The sequence below is a fragment of the Brienomyrus brachyistius genome, chromosome 3 (assembly GCF_023856365.1).
Source record: "Brienomyrus brachyistius isolate T26 chromosome 3, BBRACH_0.4, whole genome shotgun sequence".
NCBI lineage: Eukaryota > Metazoa > Chordata > Actinopteri > Osteoglossiformes > Mormyridae > Brienomyrus > Brienomyrus brachyistius.
Genome location: NC_064535.1, coordinates 34,090,622 through 34,112,147, shown reverse-complemented (window position 1 = coordinate 34,112,147; position 21,526 = coordinate 34,090,622). Strand labels below are relative to the sequence as shown.

Below are 21,526 nucleotides of genomic sequence, written 5' to 3'. Positions count from 1 at the left end.
ATTGCTCTGGGTGGAAGGTGCTTTCTTTGTGCTGTGTGTGTAATGCACCGTCTTGGCTCTCCTTGTGGGCTCAGACCTTGCTCTTAGTGTTTGTGTTGAAAAAGCTCAGCGTTCATACAGGCTTTGGACGTGCCCGCTGGATTACTGACATCTGTTTGCCTCCTGTTTTGTTTTACAGAATGAGTGGCTCTGTTTGAGCTGCCAAACACAACGGGCCCTTGCTGGACAGCTTGGAGACATGGGCATGACGCCACCGCCCCCCCTCCCTGCCCCAGTAAAGCCAGCCAGTCAGCAGAAAAGTCAGGCCGTCCCTGCGAAAGAAGCCGCCCGTACAGGACCGACTGCTGCCCAAAAGGTCGCTGCTGATCACAAGGCTCCATCTGCCTCGATTAGCAAAGCAGGTAGCTCTGCTTCTGAAACCACGGCTGCTCCTGCTGACTCTACATCCCCTCAGATAAAGGACCCCAAGTCCACACCTCCTGCAAAAGATGCCACTCCTATTCCTTCATGTGAGAGTGCTCCTCTACGGCCTACATCTCTACCTGCTCCAGAACCTCTTCAGCCGGAGCTTTGTCTTAAACACCCAGAGCCTGAAGCTGCACATCCCGAGCTTATACATCCACCTGAAATTGCACATCCTCAGCTTATACATCCCCCTGAAGCTGCTGTTGCTTCTTCAGAATCTGAACATTTTGCAGATAGCCCCCTCTCTGAAGTTGACACTCCTCCCCCTGAACCTCCTGCAGCTCCAGCTCCAGCCGCTGCCTCTCCTGAATCTACAGCTTCGAGTACTTCCACTGATACTTCTGCTGAACTAAGTTATTCTCCTAAAGTTGATGCTGCCACTCCTGGGCATATGTCCCCTGTTGTAGCTCACACATTGGAACAGGCTACTGTCACTGGACCACTTGAGGCAAATACAGATTCTCTTTATGAGCCTAGTTTTGCCCCTGAAGTTGTGGATCCTTCGAAAGACACTGAGTTTCATCTTGAGAGCATTACTGCTGTTGAACCTACTCTTCCCCATGAAGTTGCCATTTCTTCTTCAGAGTCCAGTGCAGATTTCTCTGATTCTCAAAGTGCATCTACAGAGTCTGCTACTTCTCAAATTCCTTCTCCTTTGTTTGAGCCTACACCATCATCTGTAGAAGCCGCTGGCCACCCACAGCCTGATGCTGAGTCTGTGCAGACTACCACTGTTCCTTCGCCGTTAAAACCTTCTCCAGATGTTACTGTAATAACAAAAGAAACTCCACCTCCTAACCCTGTCACTCCTCCAGAGAAGCCTGCTGTAGTACCTATGCTTTCTTCTCACCCAGAATCTAGAACTGTTTCTCTTGAAGCTGTTACTGCTCCTCCTGAACATTTTCTTCCTCTTGCATCAACTGCTACCCCTCCAGAATTAGAAATGGCTCATCATAAGTCTGCAGATCAAGCAGAGGAGCTTCTTTACTATGGTCCTGCTCATCCACATGAAGCTTCAGAGGAGGCAGGTGCAACACCATCTCCAGCCAGAGTACTTTCAAGAACGACATCAATAGTACAACCTTCGGAAGGGATAGAGGAAGAAATCAAAATTGAAGGGGCCCCTCTAGAAGATATAGACCCTGCTGCCCAGAGGATCGCTTCAAGTCCTTCTGATATGACAAACTTAGAATCAAGTACACTAACAACATCCAGAGTTCATCTAAGCAGAACCGACAATCATTTACATGATGATGGAAATGAAGAAAAAGACAGCCACAGGCCAAGAACCCTACTTGTATCCTCAGAATCGTACCATACACATGAAGTGCCAGGAGAGGTTCAGCAAGAGGGAGAGTCACTCTCTGTCAGCCACAGGAAGGTGAAGGTAAATGATGCAATCACAAGAGGAGCACAATTTTATGATTCTGTCAAGGACGATACTGTGGTTGAAACCTCAACATTACTGCAGGGAGTGCAGGAAAACCTATCCATCAGTGAAGAAGGGGAGGTTAAAAGGAAATCCATAACAGAGAGCCACCTGGATTTGCACAAGGATGAAAAGGGCGACATACATTGGCAGAAGCACAAACGGGAAGAGAGAAAGGGTAACGAGGGAGGTACCTCTGGGCAGTCCAAGAAGCTCGTCAAAACAACCAGTATTAGCTATGATGAAGCTGAGGAAAGACCATCTGAGAATCAAGACCATGAGTATAGCTCTACTTTACCATACAAAGACATAGGCTCTGTACAACAGGGTTTAGCTGATGATGAGCTGGAAAGCCTACCTAATTCCCCAGAGGACAGGTCAAAGGGTGAGGGATCCTCCAGCTTTCATGCATCCAGTTTTACACCTGGGACATCACCGACTTCAGTGTCTTCAATGGATGAGGATAGTGACAGCAGTCCGAGTCATAAGAAACTGAGTGAGCAAAGTAAGCAAAGAAAGGCTAGACACAGACAACATGGCCACATACTGCCAACTATTGAGGACTCCTCTGAGGAAGAGGAAATGCGAGAAGAAGAGCTCCATAGGGAGCAAGACAGGTGGGGCGACATGGATCAGCAGCATCTGGCGAAGAGGGGCTCCAGTAGAAAGTCTAAGAAAGGAAAAGAGGAGATGAGTTCAGAGAGGAGAGGAGAGCATCCAGCCACTCCTCCAAGGAATCTCTCCCCCATTGAAGATGCCTCTCCAGCACAAGAGCTGCGACAGTCAGAGGAAATGGAAAAACTCCACAGATTGCCTGCAGATTCCTCAGTCATTGAACCTAAATCTGAGGCAGCAGAGTGTCGTGCAAGTCAAATTCCCGCTGTTCAGAAAATATGTGAACCGTCGTTTCATTCTGCAGTCGAGGAGAAACCAAAGAATCAAACTAAAGACCAAGTTCAAATAGTGATCCCAGAGCAAGGAACAGGTACGCTTTTAGTGCATGAAGAGGATAAAAAGGCACCAGAGGAGTATGAAGGTATGCCACAAGAAGGGAAGGATTCAACACTGAAAGAACTGGAACCAAAACCAACTCAGAAGATAAGTGAACATCTGCAAGAGATTGTGATAATGCCTCCTGTCAGTGATATTTGCTCTGTAGCTGTGTCTCCAAGTGACACAGAAAAGCATGAAAACACTGTTATAGTTGAGGCTGCAGTTATGAGATTAATGAGTCAACAAAGCACCATTGTAAGACCTGGAGCAAGTCCCACTCAAGCAGTTTCCCATTCACCACAGGTGATTTCTTCCAAAGATGGCGTTACAGAAAAACCAGACCGTGCTGGTAATCAATTTGATTATGTCGATTCAAGCATATATTCAGATATTAGTCTCACTAGGACTGTACACCTTATACCTGATCTGAAAATAACTCGGTGCTCATCTGCAGAGGAAGATGTAGAAGGAGACCATGTTACAGAAAAGCAGGATATTGTCCCATTGTCTGATGCTCCACAAATTCTCCAAGAGAAGTTTAAAGACAAGCAAGGATTTATAATAGACAGCAGTGCTTATAAACAAACTGCCGATGAAATGGAACCTATATCAGTTGTTTGTGAAGTACCCAAGTCAACAGTCACTGCACGTCCAGCCCCTCTCCCTGTTTCACTCACCACTTCTGCAGACACAGAGCCAGTATCAATGATTTGTGTCCCACAGCCAGTGACTGTCCCATCTCCAGCAGAAACACAAAACCTAGTTAAAGCTGGAGCTCCGCCTCTGGCTGTGGCTTTACCTCCTGTTCCAACTTCTTCTGAATTGAATCCGTTGACTGCTGTTTGTGTTGTAGCTCAAACGATATCTAGTTCAACTTCACCTTCGCTGCCATTTCGTGATTCAAACATATCACTACATCCTACTTCAGTCCTTCCTCTTGATCCAACTCCAGCTTCTGCCCTTGCTGAATTGGAACCAATATCTGTTATTTCTGAAGTCCCCAAAGTAACAGATACGCCAGCTCCTCGTTCCACTTGTACGTCTGCTCCAGGTCCTGCTTCTTTTCTTCCTACAGTTTTACCTCCTGCTGAAATAGAACCCTTAACAGTTGTCTGTGAAGTGTCTCATGCAAAGGATACTTCAGCTTCATCACCTCCAGCACTAGACTTGTCTGCTGCATCCTCTGAGATTTCAGCTTCAAAACCACATCCATACTTAGAGAAAGCACCTCCAACCTTAGCCCCTGTCATGGCTCAAGTCACTATTTTAGTTCCAACCACTGTTCCATCCCCAGAATTAAAATCAAGTTTAGAACTGGTTACAGTCTCTAATGCATCTGTCCCTGCAGCACCAGTGACAGCTTCCAGCAGCCAGGCCGCACCTCCTCCATGTCCATCACCACTTAATTTGTCCACATACATGCATTCTGTAGTTGTGGACATACAACGTGGTGTGAAAGATTCCACAGATGTTGAGAGATCAGTGGCTCCTCCTCAGTCAGAAACTGTCTCAAGCACCTTTACTTCTAAATCACACACCATGCCCCCTCTGAAATCATCTACAAAGGAGCACGTCGTGATATCAGTACCCAGCTTCGATACTGATTCCTTAATTACCCATTCATCAAAATATGTGAAACCAGTGGACAGCTCTGTATCTTCTGCAGTTGCTGGTGTTTCATCCTTACCTGCTATAACCCTGTACTCTTCCTCTCCGACAAGAATCGGGTCTACTTCTGGTGCTCTAGTAACATCTTCTGTTCGAACAGCACCCCCTAGTCCTGTAGCATTGCACAGCTCCTCATCCCGGGAAAGAGCAGATGGACCTCTTGCAACGCAATCCTTACCTCCCCCTTACCAACCTCAGCCACCTTTCTGCCTTAGAGACATGCCACCTGTTCGAACACCACCACCACCACCACCACCTCCACCACCAATAATTTCACCTACTGGTCCACTGGCCCTTTCAAAACCTATAACAATGGCTCATGTGACTAAACCAGTTAGAGACCTAAGTACATCATTCTCAATGTACAGACCACAGGTGCCTCCACCAATACTATCACCTATCCCAGATAGGTTACCAGTCAATATTCAGCAAGAGGAGGCTCTTTTTCCTCATTATAAATATACTGTTAGTCAGCCACCTATAACAAGCAGCACACTGCCCACATCTCCACATAGCGTCTCTGCACTGTCATTAAATTTGAGCACTTCACCAGAGTGCAAAATTAATGCATCATCACCTAAGTCGCCGCGGTCCCCAAGGAGTGGAAGTTCCTTAAATGGAGCATATGTAGTCATCACTTTACCTTCGCAGCCCAACTCACCAACTGAAAGCATAACTACCCAAGTATCCACAAATAAAAAAGTGTTCCAAACAAATATGGCACATCCGACCTTTGATGCACCTAGTGCATTTACTCCATTTAATCAATACGCAAAGTCTGTGGAACATCAGGGAACACATGGAGGACACATGGCTGTTTCAGTCTCTGGGCAGCCTGCTAGTTTTCCTAACCTCGTTACCCAAGTGGTCACCACAGAAGTTCAGAGAACAACGGTCTCTCTGATCTGTGAAAGGTTACCACCTTCCCCCACTCCCAGAAGTCCTAGTATTGCCATTAGCATTCCTTCAGAAATGGCAACCAAAGTGCAACTAAAGCCAAAAGAAAATGGCATGATTCCCTACTCTGGAGATGTCGTGGATCTTCGTACTTTGAAGATCAGCATTCCCATGACCGAGAAAGGGATGGATCTGTCTTCCCTGGATTCTCGGCGGCAGTCGTTTTCAAGTGATAGCAGTGGACGTCCAACAAGTGCCGTACACTCTGCGATAGTGAATCTCAGTGCAGCAGCATCACCGGTTCCCACCCTGTCTTTTGTTACTGACAGTATAACTGTCACCTGCACAGCCACAGTGACACCCAGCAGTGTTATGGACAGACCTTTGACTCATGCTTCTGTTTTTTCAACTCCTCTTCAGCTAACAACATCCAAGACATTTGAGCCTGTTGCCCAAATAATATATAGGCCTCTAGATTCAAAACCTGTGAGTAGCTTCTGTACCGACAGTCCCATTAACCTTTCTCTTGGGGCGATTACGGGCATAGAAACATTCAAGTCACCTATTGGTGACGTTCCAGGGAGCATGACCAATGGCACCATGTGTATTGAGACCGGGGTGGTGGGGGCAGTGGACCTCACCAAAACAAAGCCGTTTCAAACTGTAGTCACTCTTGAGGAGTCGACCTCGGAGGTCCTCACCACTGTTGTTGAGGATGACTCCCAGCCTGTGGATCTTACAGGGGGACGACGAGCTGTCTGCTGCGACATGGTCTACAAATTTCCTTTCGCAGGAATATGCACGACACCACAGCCAGCCCCCGCCCTTCCTGAAGACCGCTTCGGATACCGAGATGATCATTACCAATACAATCGCTCAGGACCTGCTGGCAGCAAGCCTTTCTATGGCATGAAGCCCTCGATGTCTGATACCAACTTATCCGAGGCAGGACTGTTCTTCTATAAAAGCAAAAATAGTTATGATTATCCTAATTGGCCAGTGGAGGGCGCTGTGGACTTGTCATCTGGAAAAATGTCCACAGGTCAGTATGAGGGCATTGCCGATCTGTCACTGAAGTATCATTTTGATTTGCCTCCACTTATACCGGGCTGATGTTTGTTCTTACTTTTTTGTTCTTTGTTCTTGTTTTTGTGTCTTCATTTTTGAAAAGTGTTTGTGTTGATCTGCGAGTCATTTTGCATTTTTCTTCTTGACATATTTTTGTGCACAGACGCATGTGTGTGCCCACACGTGGTTTTGGCATGGCATGGTGCCAAGCTGGGGAGGCCGGACGTTTCTGCATGCGCTCTGGTTTGCTTTCTGACGTCTGAATAAGCTTCCCTGTCCTGTCTGCCATTGCAGAAATGCCTTGTTTGAAAGAAATAATTTTACACTTATGTCTACAGGTGAAATTATGGACTACTCGAGTAGATCAGCGGAGCGATATGCGAGGATGACTCTTCCTCCATATGCTACCCAACGTCCAGCTGCTGGGACACACTTCAGTCTGAATAGTGTCTTGAAATGTTCGAATGGAGTAGTGTACTCCTCTGTCGCAGCCCCCGTTCCTTCCACATATGCAATCACGACCCAGCCGGTCTCCATATTTAATACAGCATATAAAGATTTCTCAGGAATGCATTCCAGTGGTGATCAACATCTTTCACCTTCATATAGTTTTTTGACCACCCCCACGATGGGAGATGGGGGTGTTCTCATAGAAACCTGCAAGGAGACTCTCCCTTCGGCATTCCCCGCAGTCGTTCCTATGGCAACAGGGGCTCCTGGTGCATACATCGACGCACCACTGGAGACCGTAGCAGCACCGACACAATCTTTCAGCGCTCCAGTCCTTCAGGGGTCTGACGACAGCCAGGAGCAACAGTTCCAGAAGGAGCGTGAGCTTCTGGAGCTGGAGAAGATGAAGCAGCTTCGTCAGGCGGAGGAGCTCGAGTGGGAACGGCAGGAGATGCAGATGTTCCGGGAGCACGAGCAGCTCATCGTCCAGCAGGAACTGGAGAAGCTGCAGACGATGAAGCAGCAGCTTCTCTTCCAGCAGGAGGAGGAGCGCCAGGCTCACCTGATGATGCAGCAGGAGACGTACGCCCAGCATCAGCTACAGTTGGAGCAGATACACCAACTCCAGCAGCAGCTCCAGCTGCACTTACAGGAGCAAAAGATGAGAGAAGTATATGGCTATGATCCCTCTGAGGGGGTTCCTCCGCTCAGCGGTTCTGAGCAGATACCACAGGACATTCAGTACGTAGGACATGATGACACACAGTTCTGGCCAGTGAAGGATGAGACCACCGCAGCTCCCGTGGTTACTGGGTTTGAGACCCCACAGAACCCTGCCTGGTTTTCAGCTCCCACTCAGGGAGTTGGCCAATATATACCAATCATGCCAGGATCTGAGGTGGCCCAAAAGGAGTCAGATGGGCAGGTTCACCTCCAGCTCAGCAACACAATACAGCTTGATGGCCAGAAGACAACAGTAGACAGTGGGGTCCAGGCTGACAGTGAGGATGTAGCGGACAGGGCTTACGCTGGGAGGAGAAGGAGGACCAGGAAGAGCGTGGACAGCAGTGTTCAGACAGATGAGGAGGACCAAGATGAGTGGGATGTCCCCAGCAGGAGCCGGCGCCGGGCACGGTCCAGCAGATCGGCAGAGGGAGAGAAGGGGAAGCAGTCCTCCAAGTTATCCAGCATTGCCATCCAGACGGTAGCCGAAATCTCAGTGCAGACAGAACCCTCTGGGTCTCTGAAACGGCCGTCAGTCAGGGCCCACGTTGATACTAAGGTGGAGTTATGCTCCCCAGAGAAGTCGCAGAGGGGCGGCAGCTTGACTTCGGAGAGGAGGTCTCCCCAGAGAGATAAGAGGAGGCCAGGCCCTTTAGAGATAGGCTACTCCGCTCACCTGAAAGCTGACGGGTCCTCTCTGCAGATAGCGCCGTCCACTCCCAAGTCTCCCAAGGTGCTGTTCTCGCCCGTCTCTCCTCTTTCCCCCAAGACCTCTCTGGAGTACGTCTCTTACGAAAAATCCGTCGGAGATTCCAGCCCGCATAATACTTTCGGCTCTGAGTCCTCAAATGCCCCGAACGGCACACAGCCGCTGGACATGAACTTGTCAAAGCTCACGGCAGACAGGCAGACGGGCTCCAGCTTCCACTTCTCCGACAGCTATTCAGTAAGTGCCGTTTGGCGAGAAGCAATGGATCCTCCATTCAGTAAGATACAAGATGAAATCTTTCCTGTATGGATGTATTGCCATTTGCACACTGTCTCTGAATAGTATTTTTATGCATAGGCTTTTATACATTGCCTTTTATCTACCCTCCTCCCCCAACTTCATTTAATTAAATGTAATTAATTTAATTTCGCGTGTGATTTTCATGCAGTCGTTGACAGAGCACATCAGCCAGCCGTCACCCCAGGCTTCCATTTGCGGTTCACCTGTTACGCGCAGTAGCCTGCCTGGCCACTCGCTTTACAGCCTGTGCCTGTGTTTTTCGCAGTGATGCTGACTGTCTGCTGGTGCATTGGAATTTGTTTTGGGTTCAAAGCCCACGTTTGCATCCCAGCAAGGCAGCATTTGACTGGATACACATCACATCCCACCTTCAGAGGGTTCCAAGTTCACAATTAACCCAGTAATTCATACTGTACCGTGTCACTGAGCTGTCTGGAGTATGGTTTATTATTATTATTATTATTATTATTATTATTATTATTATTATTACTATTATTATTAGTAGTAGTAGTAGTATTGAAAACTCCCCATTTTTGACCAATGCTTAACATCAACTGGACTTTTAGATGGAAAAGTTTTACTGTATAAATTAAATATATTGATCTTATGGTGCCATGCTGTCTGCTCAGAAAAGTGAAGTAATTGTAGGTCACAATCTCCATTAGGTGGTCAGAGTGTTAGATTTGAGGTTTTATAGATCATTGGTTCTCAGACTGTATCGAAACGGATCACGAGACTGAACCAATGTTCTGTTTGTCAGGGGTCTACAAGGTGTTTGAAAACCACTGTTGCATTTGAATGAATTTTTATGTTCATTATTTTCCAATAGCGTTCTATTTTAATATGGTTATTCTGCATGGTCAGCCTCGATGTAAATGTAGGGTCATATGAATATGAATGTTGGGTTATATTAACATAAATGTAGCGTCATATTAACGGAGTTGGGAAGTGAGTGACTTGAGCAGGTTTTGCAGTGAGATTCAGCAGGACAGTCAGAGCTGAGTTTGCACAGAAATGTGAGTCCAGAGTAACCTACAGCATCTTAATATGAATGAATTACCTGTGTCCAGAACTGCCTATTTATAGGGAGCATCTGACTTCCTTTTTGTCACATATTCACGATGTTTCCATAGAAACAGCAGAGATCTGCACACTTTTATTTACATTCCTTATTAGTATCTTATTAGAATCACCCGGAAGGTGAGTTACTATAGACTTTTAATTTTGTGGCCCAAAAGACTTAGAGATAATAAATGATTTAAATCTTACCATCACGTAATGCTTTCTTTAATTGGTGTATCCTTTCCTCGTAGGGACCCAAAGGCACCCAAAAGAAAGTGAAGCGTACTCTCCCTAACCCACCCCAAGAAGAGGAGCCCATGCTCAGCTCTTGTGGCTACAGCACTGGCTCCGCCCGCAGGCGCCTTTGCAGGAACATCACCATGGCACGCGCCAAGATCCTGCAGGACATCGACAGGGAGCTCAGCCTCGTGGAGCGGGAGTCCTCTAAGCTCCGCAAGAAGCAGGCCGAGCTGGATGAGGAGGAGAAGGAGATCGACGCCAAGCTGAGGTACCTGGAGATGGGCATCAATCGCAGGAAGGATGCGCTGCTGAAGGAGCGAGAGAAGCGGGAGAGGGACTACCTGCAAGGGGTCGCCGAGGAGCGCGACTACATGTCGGACAGTGAGGTCAGTAACATCCGCGAGCCGACGGCGGATAGCCACATGCTCGAGAGACCCAAGACGGCGCCGCAGTCGGACCTCGAGCAGTTCATCCCACCACAGGGTGCGAAAAAGAGCCCGTACTCTGTGTACCAGTACGCCTCGCCGACACAGACCCCCCCGCAGACCTTCTACGAGTGTGCACAAGCATCACCATACCAGACTCAGTCCATTTACACGGAACCCACACTGTCCTACCCCCAGGTGTCACACCAGCACTCTGGGTCACAAGTGTACCAGAAATCCCGGCATTCCACACTCTCCGAATTGGAGACGAAGATCACCACCAACTATGAGATCATACGTAACCCGAACGTGCTGTTGGGCCCCTCTTCTGCAGACAGTACCTTTGACCTAGCCCATCTCGGGGGCAAATATAGCAGCCTGAGGATGGGTGTAGATGAAAGAGGTAGCATCGCCAGCAGCCCTATGTCTAGCATCTCTGCCGACTCCCTGTACACAGATGTAGATCATCATGCCCCCAAGAGCTACGTCCTGCTCAATGACATCAGTGAGCTTACGAAGGGTTCCACTGGACTGTCCTCCAGCTTCAGCATTCCCGACAAAGACCTGGCCAAAGCCGACCGGCTGCTCCGTGCCGCAGAGTTGCGGGACTTTCTGGGGCCGCTGCAGGCATCTTCCAGGCTTCATCCTTGCATGAAGGTCCAGGAAGATGCCATGGAGGAACCCTATGAGCTGAAGCTCCTGAAGCAGCAGATAAAGCAGGAGTTCCGCAGAGGGGCGAGCGGCCTGGACCCCTTGACGGGCCTGCCCCACTGCTACCCCAGCGACAGTGGCTACCGGCACTTTCCCAGGACTGATAAGTACAGCATCGGTCGGCTGACATTAGAGAAGCAGGCGGCAAAGCAGCTACCGGCCTCTTTGCTCTACCAGAAACAAGCCAAACATAAAAAGGCCACGCTGGACCCAAAACTCACAAAGTTTTCTTCTATCCATGAAAGCAGAGACCTTGGGCTGGATTACAGTAGCTATTTAACACCCAGTGGCACGTCACTTAGCGGTCTCACATCCCGATCACGGCTGCTGCAGGACAATTTTACTTTTGGACTGAGGAAGAACATCACAGAGCAGCAAAAATACCTTGGATCCAATCTTGGAGTTAGTATTGCACAATCTCTCAATCTAGGACAATCATTGAACCTAAGCCCCCACTCAAGAGTACACCTCCCAGACAGCGCTGTGTATCCCAGTGGTAGCAGGTCGCGACCTTCTTCCAGGCCATGCTCGGTCTACGGAATTGACCTTTCCATCAAGAGGGACCTGTCCAGTTCTTCACTGAGATTAAAGATGGAGAGTGATGGTACCTCTATCCTGAGGGCCAAGCCATCCATCCTTCCCATCAGCCAGAGCAGGGGACGCATTCCCATCATAGCGCAGAACTCCGAGGAAGAGAGTCCACTGAGTCCTGTTGGCCAGCCAATGGGAATGGCTCGGGCGTCCGCGGGCCCCCTCCCACCCATATCAGCTGACTTAAGGGACCAGTTTGGCTCCAGTCACTCCCTCCCTGAGGTACAGCAACACATGAAGGAGGAGTCCAGGTCACGGGTGGAATCCCGTGCACGTGTGTACGAGCGAGACTTAGCACTGCTGACAGAGGACATGCAAAGCGTTGTGTCCGACAGCGAAGGTAAGCTGGTCGTCTTCCTGTGGCTGCATGCTGGGTCTGTGCATCGTCTCCAGACTCCATTACAGGCAGCTCTTGATTTACGTTAACCAGATTAAGTCCAAGATACAAATAGTTTACAGAAGCGTCAGGGCATCATGCGCCTGTAATTTAATATGTGCTGTTTAGCACATACTAGTAGTATATATGGCTTGTGTGTTTTTTGCGTTAAAGTGTTTTGAATGCTATGGTTGGACCAATCCGATTTACATAAAATTTGACTGATGTCAGGCTTTGTGGGACAGATTGCTTACGTCACTTGAGAATTGCCTGTAAATGTCTCCATTGTACTTGTTCGGTCTTTCTTCTTTTACATCTGACATATGGATTTCTTGATTTGATTTTCTTAGTATCATGTTTTAAAACAATCACACTTGTTTTATTTTTGGCATCTTCTTGACTAGTGTGATTTAACGTTGAAATGGAAGTGCAGCCAAATCTGATCACAGAGGTAAGCTTAAGAGGAAATGGCAGGTTTTATTACATATAGCATTAATTGTGGCCTGTTGACTGGGTCATTATACTGGTAGCTGTAAAAGCACAGTTCCTGTATGCAAAGTGCCTCTTTCAAAAGACAGCAGACGTTTTCAGAGAAGCAGGTTATGTTTTTCATTCTGATGAATGCATGCATCGCAGTTACATTGAAAATATACGTATGCACTCTAATGGAACCATTCAAGCTAAGTAGTAAATCGGAATCATTCAAAGTTTAGTTCAACAATAACGAATAAAAAGTTGTATTAGTAAGGAGGCTGTATCGCACAGGTAGCCACATCACACAGGTACCCGCATCGCACAGGTAGCCACATCACACAGGTACCCGCATCGCTCAGGTAGCCACATCACACAGGTACCCGCATCGCTCAGGTAGCCACATCACACAGGTACCCGCATCGCTAAGGTAGCCACATCGCACAGGTAGCCACATCGCAGATAGCCACATTGCACAGGTAGCCACATCGCACAGGTAGCCACATCGCAGATAGCCACATCGCACAGGTAGCTGCATCGCAGATAGCCACATCGCACAGGTAGCTGCATCGCACAGGTAGCTGCATCGCAGATAGCCACATCGCGCAGGTAGCCACATCGCGCAGGTAGCCGCATTGCACAGGTAGTTACATCGCAGATAGCCACATCGCACAGGTAGCCACATCGGATATAGCCACATCGCACAGGTAGCCACATTGCAAAGGTAGCCACATCGCAGATAGCCACATCGCACAGGTAGTCGCATCGCACAGGTAGTCGCATCGCACAGGTAGCCACATCGCACAGGTAGCCGTATCGCACAGGTAGTCACATCGCACAGATAGCCACATCACACAGGTAGCCGCATCGCATAGATAGCCGCATCGCACAGGTAGCCGCATCGCACAAGTAGCAGCATCGCAAAGGTAGCCACATCACAGATAGCCACATCGCACAGGTGACAACATCGCACAGGTAGCCGCATCGCACAGGTAGCCGCATCGCCCAGGTAGCGACATTGCACAGGTAGCCACATCGCACAGGTAGCCACATCGGATATAGCCACATCGCACAGGTAGCCACATTGCAGATAGCCACATGGCACAGGAAGCCACATCGCAGATAGCCACATCGCACAGTTAGCTGCATCGCACAGGTAGCCGCATCGCACAGGTAGCCACATCGCACAGATAGCCGCATCACACAGGTAGCCACATCGCACAGATATCCGCATTGCACAGGTAGCCACATCGCACAGGTAGCCGCATCGCACAGGTAATCACATCACACAGATAGCCGCATTGCACAGGTAGCCGCATCGCACAAGTAGCTGCATCGCAGATAGCCACATCGCACAGGAGAGAACATCGCACAGGTAGCCGCATAGCACAGGTAGCCACATTGCGCAGGTAGCCACATCGCACAGGTAGCCGTATCGCACAGGTAGCCACATCGGATATAGCCACATCGCGCAGATAGCCACATCGCACAGGTAGCCGCATCGCACAAGTAGCCACATCGCACAGATAGCCGCATCGCACAGGTAGCCACATCGCACAGATATCCGCATTGCACAGGTAGCCACATCGCACAGGTAGCCGCATCGCACAGGTAATCACATCACACAGATAGCCGCATTGCACAGGTAGCCGCATCGCACAAGTAGCTGCATCGCAGATAGCCACATCGCACAGGAGAGAACATCGCACAGGTAGCCGCATAGCACAGGTAGCCACATTGCGCAGGTAGCCACATCGCACAGGTAGCCGTATCGCACAGGTAGCCACATCGGATATAGCCACATCGCGCAGATAGCCACATCGCACAGGTAGCCGCATCGCACAAGTAGCGACAATGCACAGTTAGTTGCATTGCTCAAGTAGATACATGTACTCTGGCTTAATATACATATTGATGTGAATCACCAGGCAATACAGTTTTCATCGTTCTGTAACAGCAGTGGTCTGTAACTGGAATGTGGAAGATGAGAGTCACGAAGAGTCACAAAGTACACCACCTCCTGTCCATAGATGACTCACTGCAGTCCACACGAATGTCTGTCATCAGCTCCCCACCCATCACAGTGCATTTGGCCCATGCCCCCTCCCACACACCAGACAGTCTGATTTGCTTTGTTATCGCCCTCATCTTGATTTGATGCATTGCACTTTACATTTGCAGGATCTTTTAGGGGCCTGGTTACTTGAGGACTGTCTTTTTAGTGTCAGGCCATAAATGCGGGACACTTATCAGCCAAAAGTTTTGGATGTAAATGCATGTGTTCCATAATCCCCTATGCCCCCAAAGCCCTTCCACTGGCTCCTGCTCCCTTTCCTCTTTCACCTTCTGCTGTGTGTCTTCATATATGGTTTGTAAGGGCGGCCTGAGCATGTGTGTGCCGTGCGATGGCAGCCTGGAGTCGGGTTGACTGATGTTCGAGACCCATCTCCCACAGCGTATCACCTACGGCAGGAAGAGATGGACTGGTTTAATGGGCCCCGGGAGGGACGTGTCATGAATGGGAACACTGGCTTGCACAAGCAGATCCATCAGCTTGGAGAGGTAATGACCTTGTGTTGCCACTTATGTGACCAGTGCATGGCTATCAGTGACACCAGCAGGTTGATTTCTGTGGAGCAGTGCATGGGATTTTCTACATATGGGTGACTGGTTGTATCACATATGACACTATCCACAAACAATGTTTAAACAATGATTAAAGAAAACAGTGGGGAGTGAAGTGTGACCATCTGTTCTTGTAATAAGAAGGTTGCTAGTTCAAATCCCATGCTCAGCCAAATACCCACTTCCCCTTTGAGCCCTTAAACTTTGACCCTTAACTACCTGAAAATTCTCGAGGAGTGCAGGATATATGGCTGACCCTGTGCTCAGATCTCAAGCGACCCTCTCACCTGTACATGTGTGTGTCTGCATTAAAAAGAAGAGCATTATGGGATATGTGACACCTAACACACTCTGATGTGCCTGTACATGTAACTGAACAAATAGCAAAGAAAGCCTCATTTGGAAATGCCTGTTTTCTGGCCAGGTGAAGCCCCGCTACCCTTACCCCTACGCTCGAGTGAACGTCCAGAGAGACCCTAACGACCACAGCGTTTCAGGTATGGGTCTTCAAGGTATAACACTCCCATGTACATACCCGTCACAGGGTGACCGGATGAGAGAGGGGCAGGCCGGCTTAATGCCCAGGCTACACTAGGCTGTGGTCAGGGCCCTGCAACACCTGAGTATGCAAATTGATTAAAGCTATTAGGGTAAAGGGGGGAAATAGATGTAAAATAGCTCTGCTGTTTATATAACCTTTTGTAATTGACTCTAACTCTGCTGATCCCTCCATTAAAAATATATGCAGTTCTACTTTTATGTGGGCTGTACGGCTGAGTGTCATTGTGGCTTTCTGCAGGTGCTGGACTTGGCATCCGCGTCGTGGGTGGGAAGGAGATCCCAGGGAACAGCAGGGAGATCGGAGCATATGTGGCCGAGGTTTTCCCCGGCTCTTCCATAGAACATGCAGGGAAGATCGTGGAAGGTGAGAGTGCTCTGTAGCCTTTGTGAGACCTCCTGGCTTAGGAAGAGGATCTCTGTATATTCTATTCTAACTCATTGCGGTTTGATTAGTTTTAATGCTGGTTTAATGCTTTAATCTGTCTTTAATGCTGGTTTTATCAAAACACAGCGATCCAGCCACACATACAGCTGAAAGGTCAGAGGTCAAAACACAGCGACCCAGCCACACATACAGCTGAAAGGTCAGAGGTCAAAACACAGCGATCCAGCCACACATACAGCTGAAAGGTCAGAGGTCAAAACACAGCGACCCAGCCACACATACAGCTGAAAGGTCAGAGGTCAAAACACAACGACCCAGCCACACATACAGCTGAAAGGTCAGAGGTCAAAACACAGTGATCCAGCCACACATACAGCTGAAATGTCAGAGGTCAAAACATGGTGATCCAATCACATGTACAGCCAAGAGGTTAGGGGTGAAAAATAGGAAGAAGGTTCAGCCTGTTATTTGTACTGTGTCTTTGTTTCAGCACACATGAAGCTGAACGGCCACATGACCTGTCAGTCAGGTAAGGCCGTGTCATGACAGGACAGGAAGAGTGGGCTTGAGAGCAGCAAGCTGCACCTTATTGATAAGTTAAAAAGGCAGGAGGGAGGTGGCAGCATGTTCTCACTGTCCTTGGGCTGCTCACGCACCGATTTGCCTGGTCGCCTGTTCTCTTATTTACAGTGAATGTGCGCAAATCAGCACAGAGAAAATTTCTCGGATTGTGGCTTGTATGTGAAGCCAATCTCTAAACCATGTAGAGTGAAAAGCAGATAATGAGGTTGTATGTGAGGTTGCACTGTGCGGTCGCACTGCATGGTCTGACCTTTACGTTGCACTGTGAAGTCACACTGTGAAGTCACCCTGTTAGGTTGCACCATAGGATCATGCTATAAGGTCATGCTGTGAGGTCACACTGTTAGGACACACTGAGGTCATGCTGTTAGGTCACGCTATGAGGGCACATTGTGAGGATGCACTGTGAAGTCACACTGAGATTGCTGTGGGAGGTTGTAGAAATTCAAGTATAGTTGTGTGTTTTGACTCATCACTGTGAAGGTCCTGCATTCATTCATCTCATTGTTCCACGCAGCTGAAGAATGGTGAAGAATGGTGTAAGTGACATGTGAGCATGTGTGTGGGGTGTGTGTAGTCATGCTGTTCTTGCCCTGTGTGTCTTTTCTGTCACTGTAGTTTCGCCATTTTCTCTGAGACGGTCACAGACGAGGCGTGAGAAACATTACCGAGCTTCTGAGGAGGCATTTAAGAAGAGTTTAACGATACGTGAAACAAACACGTTGTTGGAGCCAGGTCCGCCTTTATAACTGAGTGGGGAAGGCTGAGAGACTGACCCCTGCTTCTCAATTACAGAAATAAGACAGATAAAGAACAAAATTTAGAGTAAGAGGAGCAGAATGTCCATGAACTGTCTGCTGAGGCCCCTAATGATGTCGCCCTTGGGCCCCTGAGCAAGGCCCCTAATGATGTCGCCGGTGAGCCCCTGAGCAAGGCCCCTAATGATGTCGCCGGTGAGCCCCTGAGCAAGGCCCCTAATGATGTTGCCGGTGGGCCCCTGAGCAAGGCCCTTAATGATGTCACCGGTGGGCCCCTGAGCAAGGCCCTTAATGATGTCACTGGTGGGCCCCTGAGCAAGGCCCCTAATGATGTCCCCGGTGGGTCCCTGAGCAAGGCCCCTAATGATGTCCCCGGTGGGTCCCTGAGCAAGGCCCCTTATGATGTCACCGGTGGGCCCCTGAGCAAGGCCCCTTATGATGTCGCTGGTGGGCCCCTGAGCAAGGCCCCTAATGATGTCGCTGGGGGGGCCCTGAGAAAGCCCTCTAACCCCCAATTTCTCCAGGGACTGGCTGCTTTTGCAAAAACGTGTCTTGTTCTGGATAGAAGCGTCTGTCAAATACATAAGAAAACACATACACAGTGTCTTTCACCAAAGTTTCAGCCTGTTAGGAAACTGAATGTTCTGGGGTTAATGAGGGAATCTGGATCCAGGCTTCATTCATTGATTTCCAGATGGTCCAGTACAAGGACACAGAAAGTGATGATGAGTGAGGTCACACGAGCACAGACTGAGCCGTGGTGTCGGTCCCACACGCTCGTTAAACTCCCGGGGGCTGGCGCGCTAAATCAGAGGAAGGACCCACCTGAGAGGATGAATGACGTCAGCAAGCTGTGTGCTTGTTGGACCAGTCGCAGATAACACATGGCTGTCATGTTAGCACCCATCTTAAAGGCACAACGTGCTATTTTTTCTTTGATTGTTCTTTAATTTTGATACCGCAAAGGGAGAATAAGGCAGCAATTCTGCTTCATTGGAGAGAGATGCTGCTTCATTAATGAAGGGACCCCAGGTCCTGCTCAGTTTACATTCTTCTTCTTCTTCGTTGTGTTATTGATTGAGTGGTGTTAAGGTTTGTGGTGACATTAAGCAGGGATCCTTGGAAACCAGCTATATGTATAGGCCCAGCTTAGCCGCTCATGTTGGGTTACAGTGTAGACAGGTGTAAGTCCGTAAACCTTCATTTACATCTTGGCAAATACGATTAATGCTAGTGAGGTTGTCAATAATAACCAGGTAAGTAAACGAAGTTGATGATGTGCGACTTGGCTGCTGGGTGTGGAATCATCGCTGCCCCCATCTTCTGGTTACAGGAATGCAGGTTCTGGAGTGGGACGGGATTCCTCTGACGGGTAAAACATTCGAGGAGGTCCAGGCCCTCGTGATGCGATCAAGCGGCGAAGTAGAAATCTGTGTCAGACTGTGAGTCATCCACACCTCCCCCGTACCCACATTCGCTCTTCCATTAACATGAAAACCTAGTTAATGCTCCATTAACATAAACTCAGGAAAACTCTGCTTATCTACATGATTGTCATGGTATAACGCAAAGAGTGATCTCAGGGTGATGGTAGTGCACTAGACTCAACAGGGGGCTAAAATGTGAGAGCAGCATCCAGCATGTAATAATTTGTGGCGTATGAACACTGATAAAACTGTCTCTGCTCTGTCTCAGGGATCTGAACATGCTGTCCGATTCAGGTCACCTCCAGTGCCTGGAACTTCTGGACCAACCGAAAGCTGGTAAGTGGAGAATAAGCACATCCTGTGATGCATCACTGTGAAGGCATGACGAATTGGCCTATGCCGGCACAGCAGTTGCGTTTGTGTATCATGATGGAGACGACCAGAACCAACCTGAAGGTCTACAGAAGGTCCCTTGTCAGTTGGGTCAGAGGCCACTTCCATCTGACTGAATTAAGGACTGGGCAGAAATCTGAACGGACTCCATCTAGCTACTGGGGAAGATGTGACGCATCTTTTGACGGCACGTAACCGTTCTTGTTGGTGTGTCCCCAGGAGACAGGCAGAGGTCCCCCGGAATCGATCCGAAGCAGCTGGCCGCCGAACTGCAGAAGGTTTCTCAACAGAAGTCACCTTCTTCGGTTCTGCCTGCCATGGAGAAAGGGCCCCGAGCCCACCCAGGTGCCACCCCCAGCCCGGCTCGGCCGGGATCGCCCTCTGTCAGCAAGAAGCGGCATAGCAGCAAGGTAAGTCATGCAGAATAAGTGAAAGCTGGTATCTTTGGGCCACCCAGGCCTTCTCCAGGGGAAAGCCCAAGTTTGATGGGTCTCCCAAGCTTTTCCCCCAGCAAGTTCTCTGGGTCCAGCTACACCTCTGCCTCTCGCTTCCCTGCTAGATATGTCGACCCAAGCTGATTCTAATGTTCTGACATATCTCCAGCTTTGGTAATAGTCGAATACAAAGTTGTGCGCATTTCAGCACGGAGTACCTTCATAAGTAGATCTTCCAATTCCTATGCTGGCGTACACCTCATCCTCTAACCTTCACGATAATCTTTGTGGCGTCTTCGGAGTATTTATCGTCCTTTAACATCCATCGTCCTGCTCCACCAGGAGCTTGCTACAGGATGCGGGTGGAGGAAAACAATTCCAGACTCACTCCTCCAAAACTCCCCAAAGTGGCTCAGTAATATTCAGATCTGGTGACTGTGCAGGTCATGGAAGATGTTTAGCATCACTTTCATGTTCAACCGGTCTGTCACCAGTCTTGCTGTGTGTATTGATGCATTATCATTGCGATACAGCACCATCTTCAGGGTATGATGTTTGAACCATTGGGTGAACATGGTCGTCCAGAATGGTTTGGTAGTCCTTGGCAGTGAAGAATAGGTAGTAGAGCTAGGGAATGCCATGATATTGCGGCCCAACCCATGATTGGTCCACCCCCGTGCTGCATTCTGGATCTGCAGCAGTGCGGGTGGTAAGCCTCTCTGGGGCGTCTCCACACCGTAACTCTCCCAGATGTTATACCATATAAACTTGACAGTAACAGTGCCCAGGATTTGCAGTTCTGGTGCCATTGAAATCAACATCTGGCATTGGCATAAGTGACCAAAGGTTTAGCTACAGCAGCCTGGCCATGAATATTGACCCTGTGGAGCTCCCAGCGGACAGTTTTGGCGGGAACAGGAGAGCCAAGGTGCACATTTACATCTGCAGTGTGTTGGACAGCTGTGGTTTTATGTTTTTTGTGTACATCCCAAATTAGTACCCGGACATCCCTTTCAGACGGCTTCCTCTTGCCTCCACAGTTACTCCTGTTGGATGTAGTCTGTCCTCCATTGGTGGTATGCTGACATTACCATGGAGACTCCGGCACTTGATGCACCACAAAGACTTGCTGTCCTAATCACAAATGCGCCAACGGGATGCACACTTTGAACTGAAATACGTCTCCCATTATGTTGTTTGGATTGCGATATTTTATGTCCAGCTGTGCTGTTGCTCTGCTGATTCAACCATCACACTCTGCTCTTATAGATGGAATGTGCAGTCAGTGAAGATTTTCCACCAGGACATACATATATAGGACTGAAACCTCAAATGCTTAATTGGTCAGTGTTTCAGTTTCATTGTCCAGCTCCTGTAGGTGTGTTGCATAAGTGTGTAGACCGGCAGGTGCCCTTCACCGGGGCCCAAGAGAGCAGATCTCCTGTCCACATGCCAGGAATTAGTGTTTATTCCGGCCACAGCACTGCACATGAGCTCAACGGTGATGCCAGTTAGTAAATTAAAAAGAACCCTTTGCTTATTCTTCTTCCCAAAGTTGGAGCTGAGGATTCAGGCTGTTAACAGAAATGTAGCGGCAGCTTGCAGGTGCGGGGGCGGTGTGTCTGATATGAGGGGCGGGCTTCAGGAGGTCCCAAACGGTCACCTCCGGGCAGGAGCCCAAGCTTCTGCTGTGGTGTCGAGCGACTCACACTGCTTTACGTGATGTGATGCCTGGGGGGGGGGGGGGGCAGCCAGGGGGCGCTCTGCTTCACTTTGCTGATAT

At 48.9% G+C, this 21,526-nt stretch overlaps 1 protein-coding gene across 21 annotated transcripts in view; it reads left to right on the top strand.

Moving 5' to 3' along the window:
* The window catches only part of LOC125738026 (protein piccolo-like), a 52,806-nt gene that overhangs the window by 14,880 nt on the left and 16,400 nt on the right, over positions 1-21,526 (top strand). For 19 of the 21 annotated variants that reach the window (XM_049006500.1, XM_049006493.1, XM_049006488.1 and 16 more), the window contains 10 exons: positions 179-6,494; positions 6,859-8,639; positions 10,016-12,071; positions 15,034-15,140; positions 15,628-15,700; positions 16,003-16,128; positions 16,640-16,678; positions 18,823-18,931; positions 19,185-19,252; positions 19,529-19,719. In XM_049006500.1, coding sequence (XP_048862457.1) covers positions 179-6,494; positions 6,859-8,639; positions 10,016-12,071; positions 15,034-15,140; positions 15,628-15,700; positions 16,003-16,128; positions 16,640-16,678; positions 18,823-18,931; positions 19,185-19,252; positions 19,529-19,719 — 10,866 coding nt within the window. The remainder of the gene's footprint in view (positions 1-178; positions 6,495-6,858; positions 8,640-10,015; positions 12,072-15,033; positions 15,141-15,627; positions 15,701-16,002; positions 16,129-16,639; positions 16,679-18,822; positions 18,932-19,184; positions 19,253-19,528; positions 19,720-21,526) is intronic. The other 2 variants (XM_049006482.1, XM_049006481.1) reach the window with 1 other exon arrangement.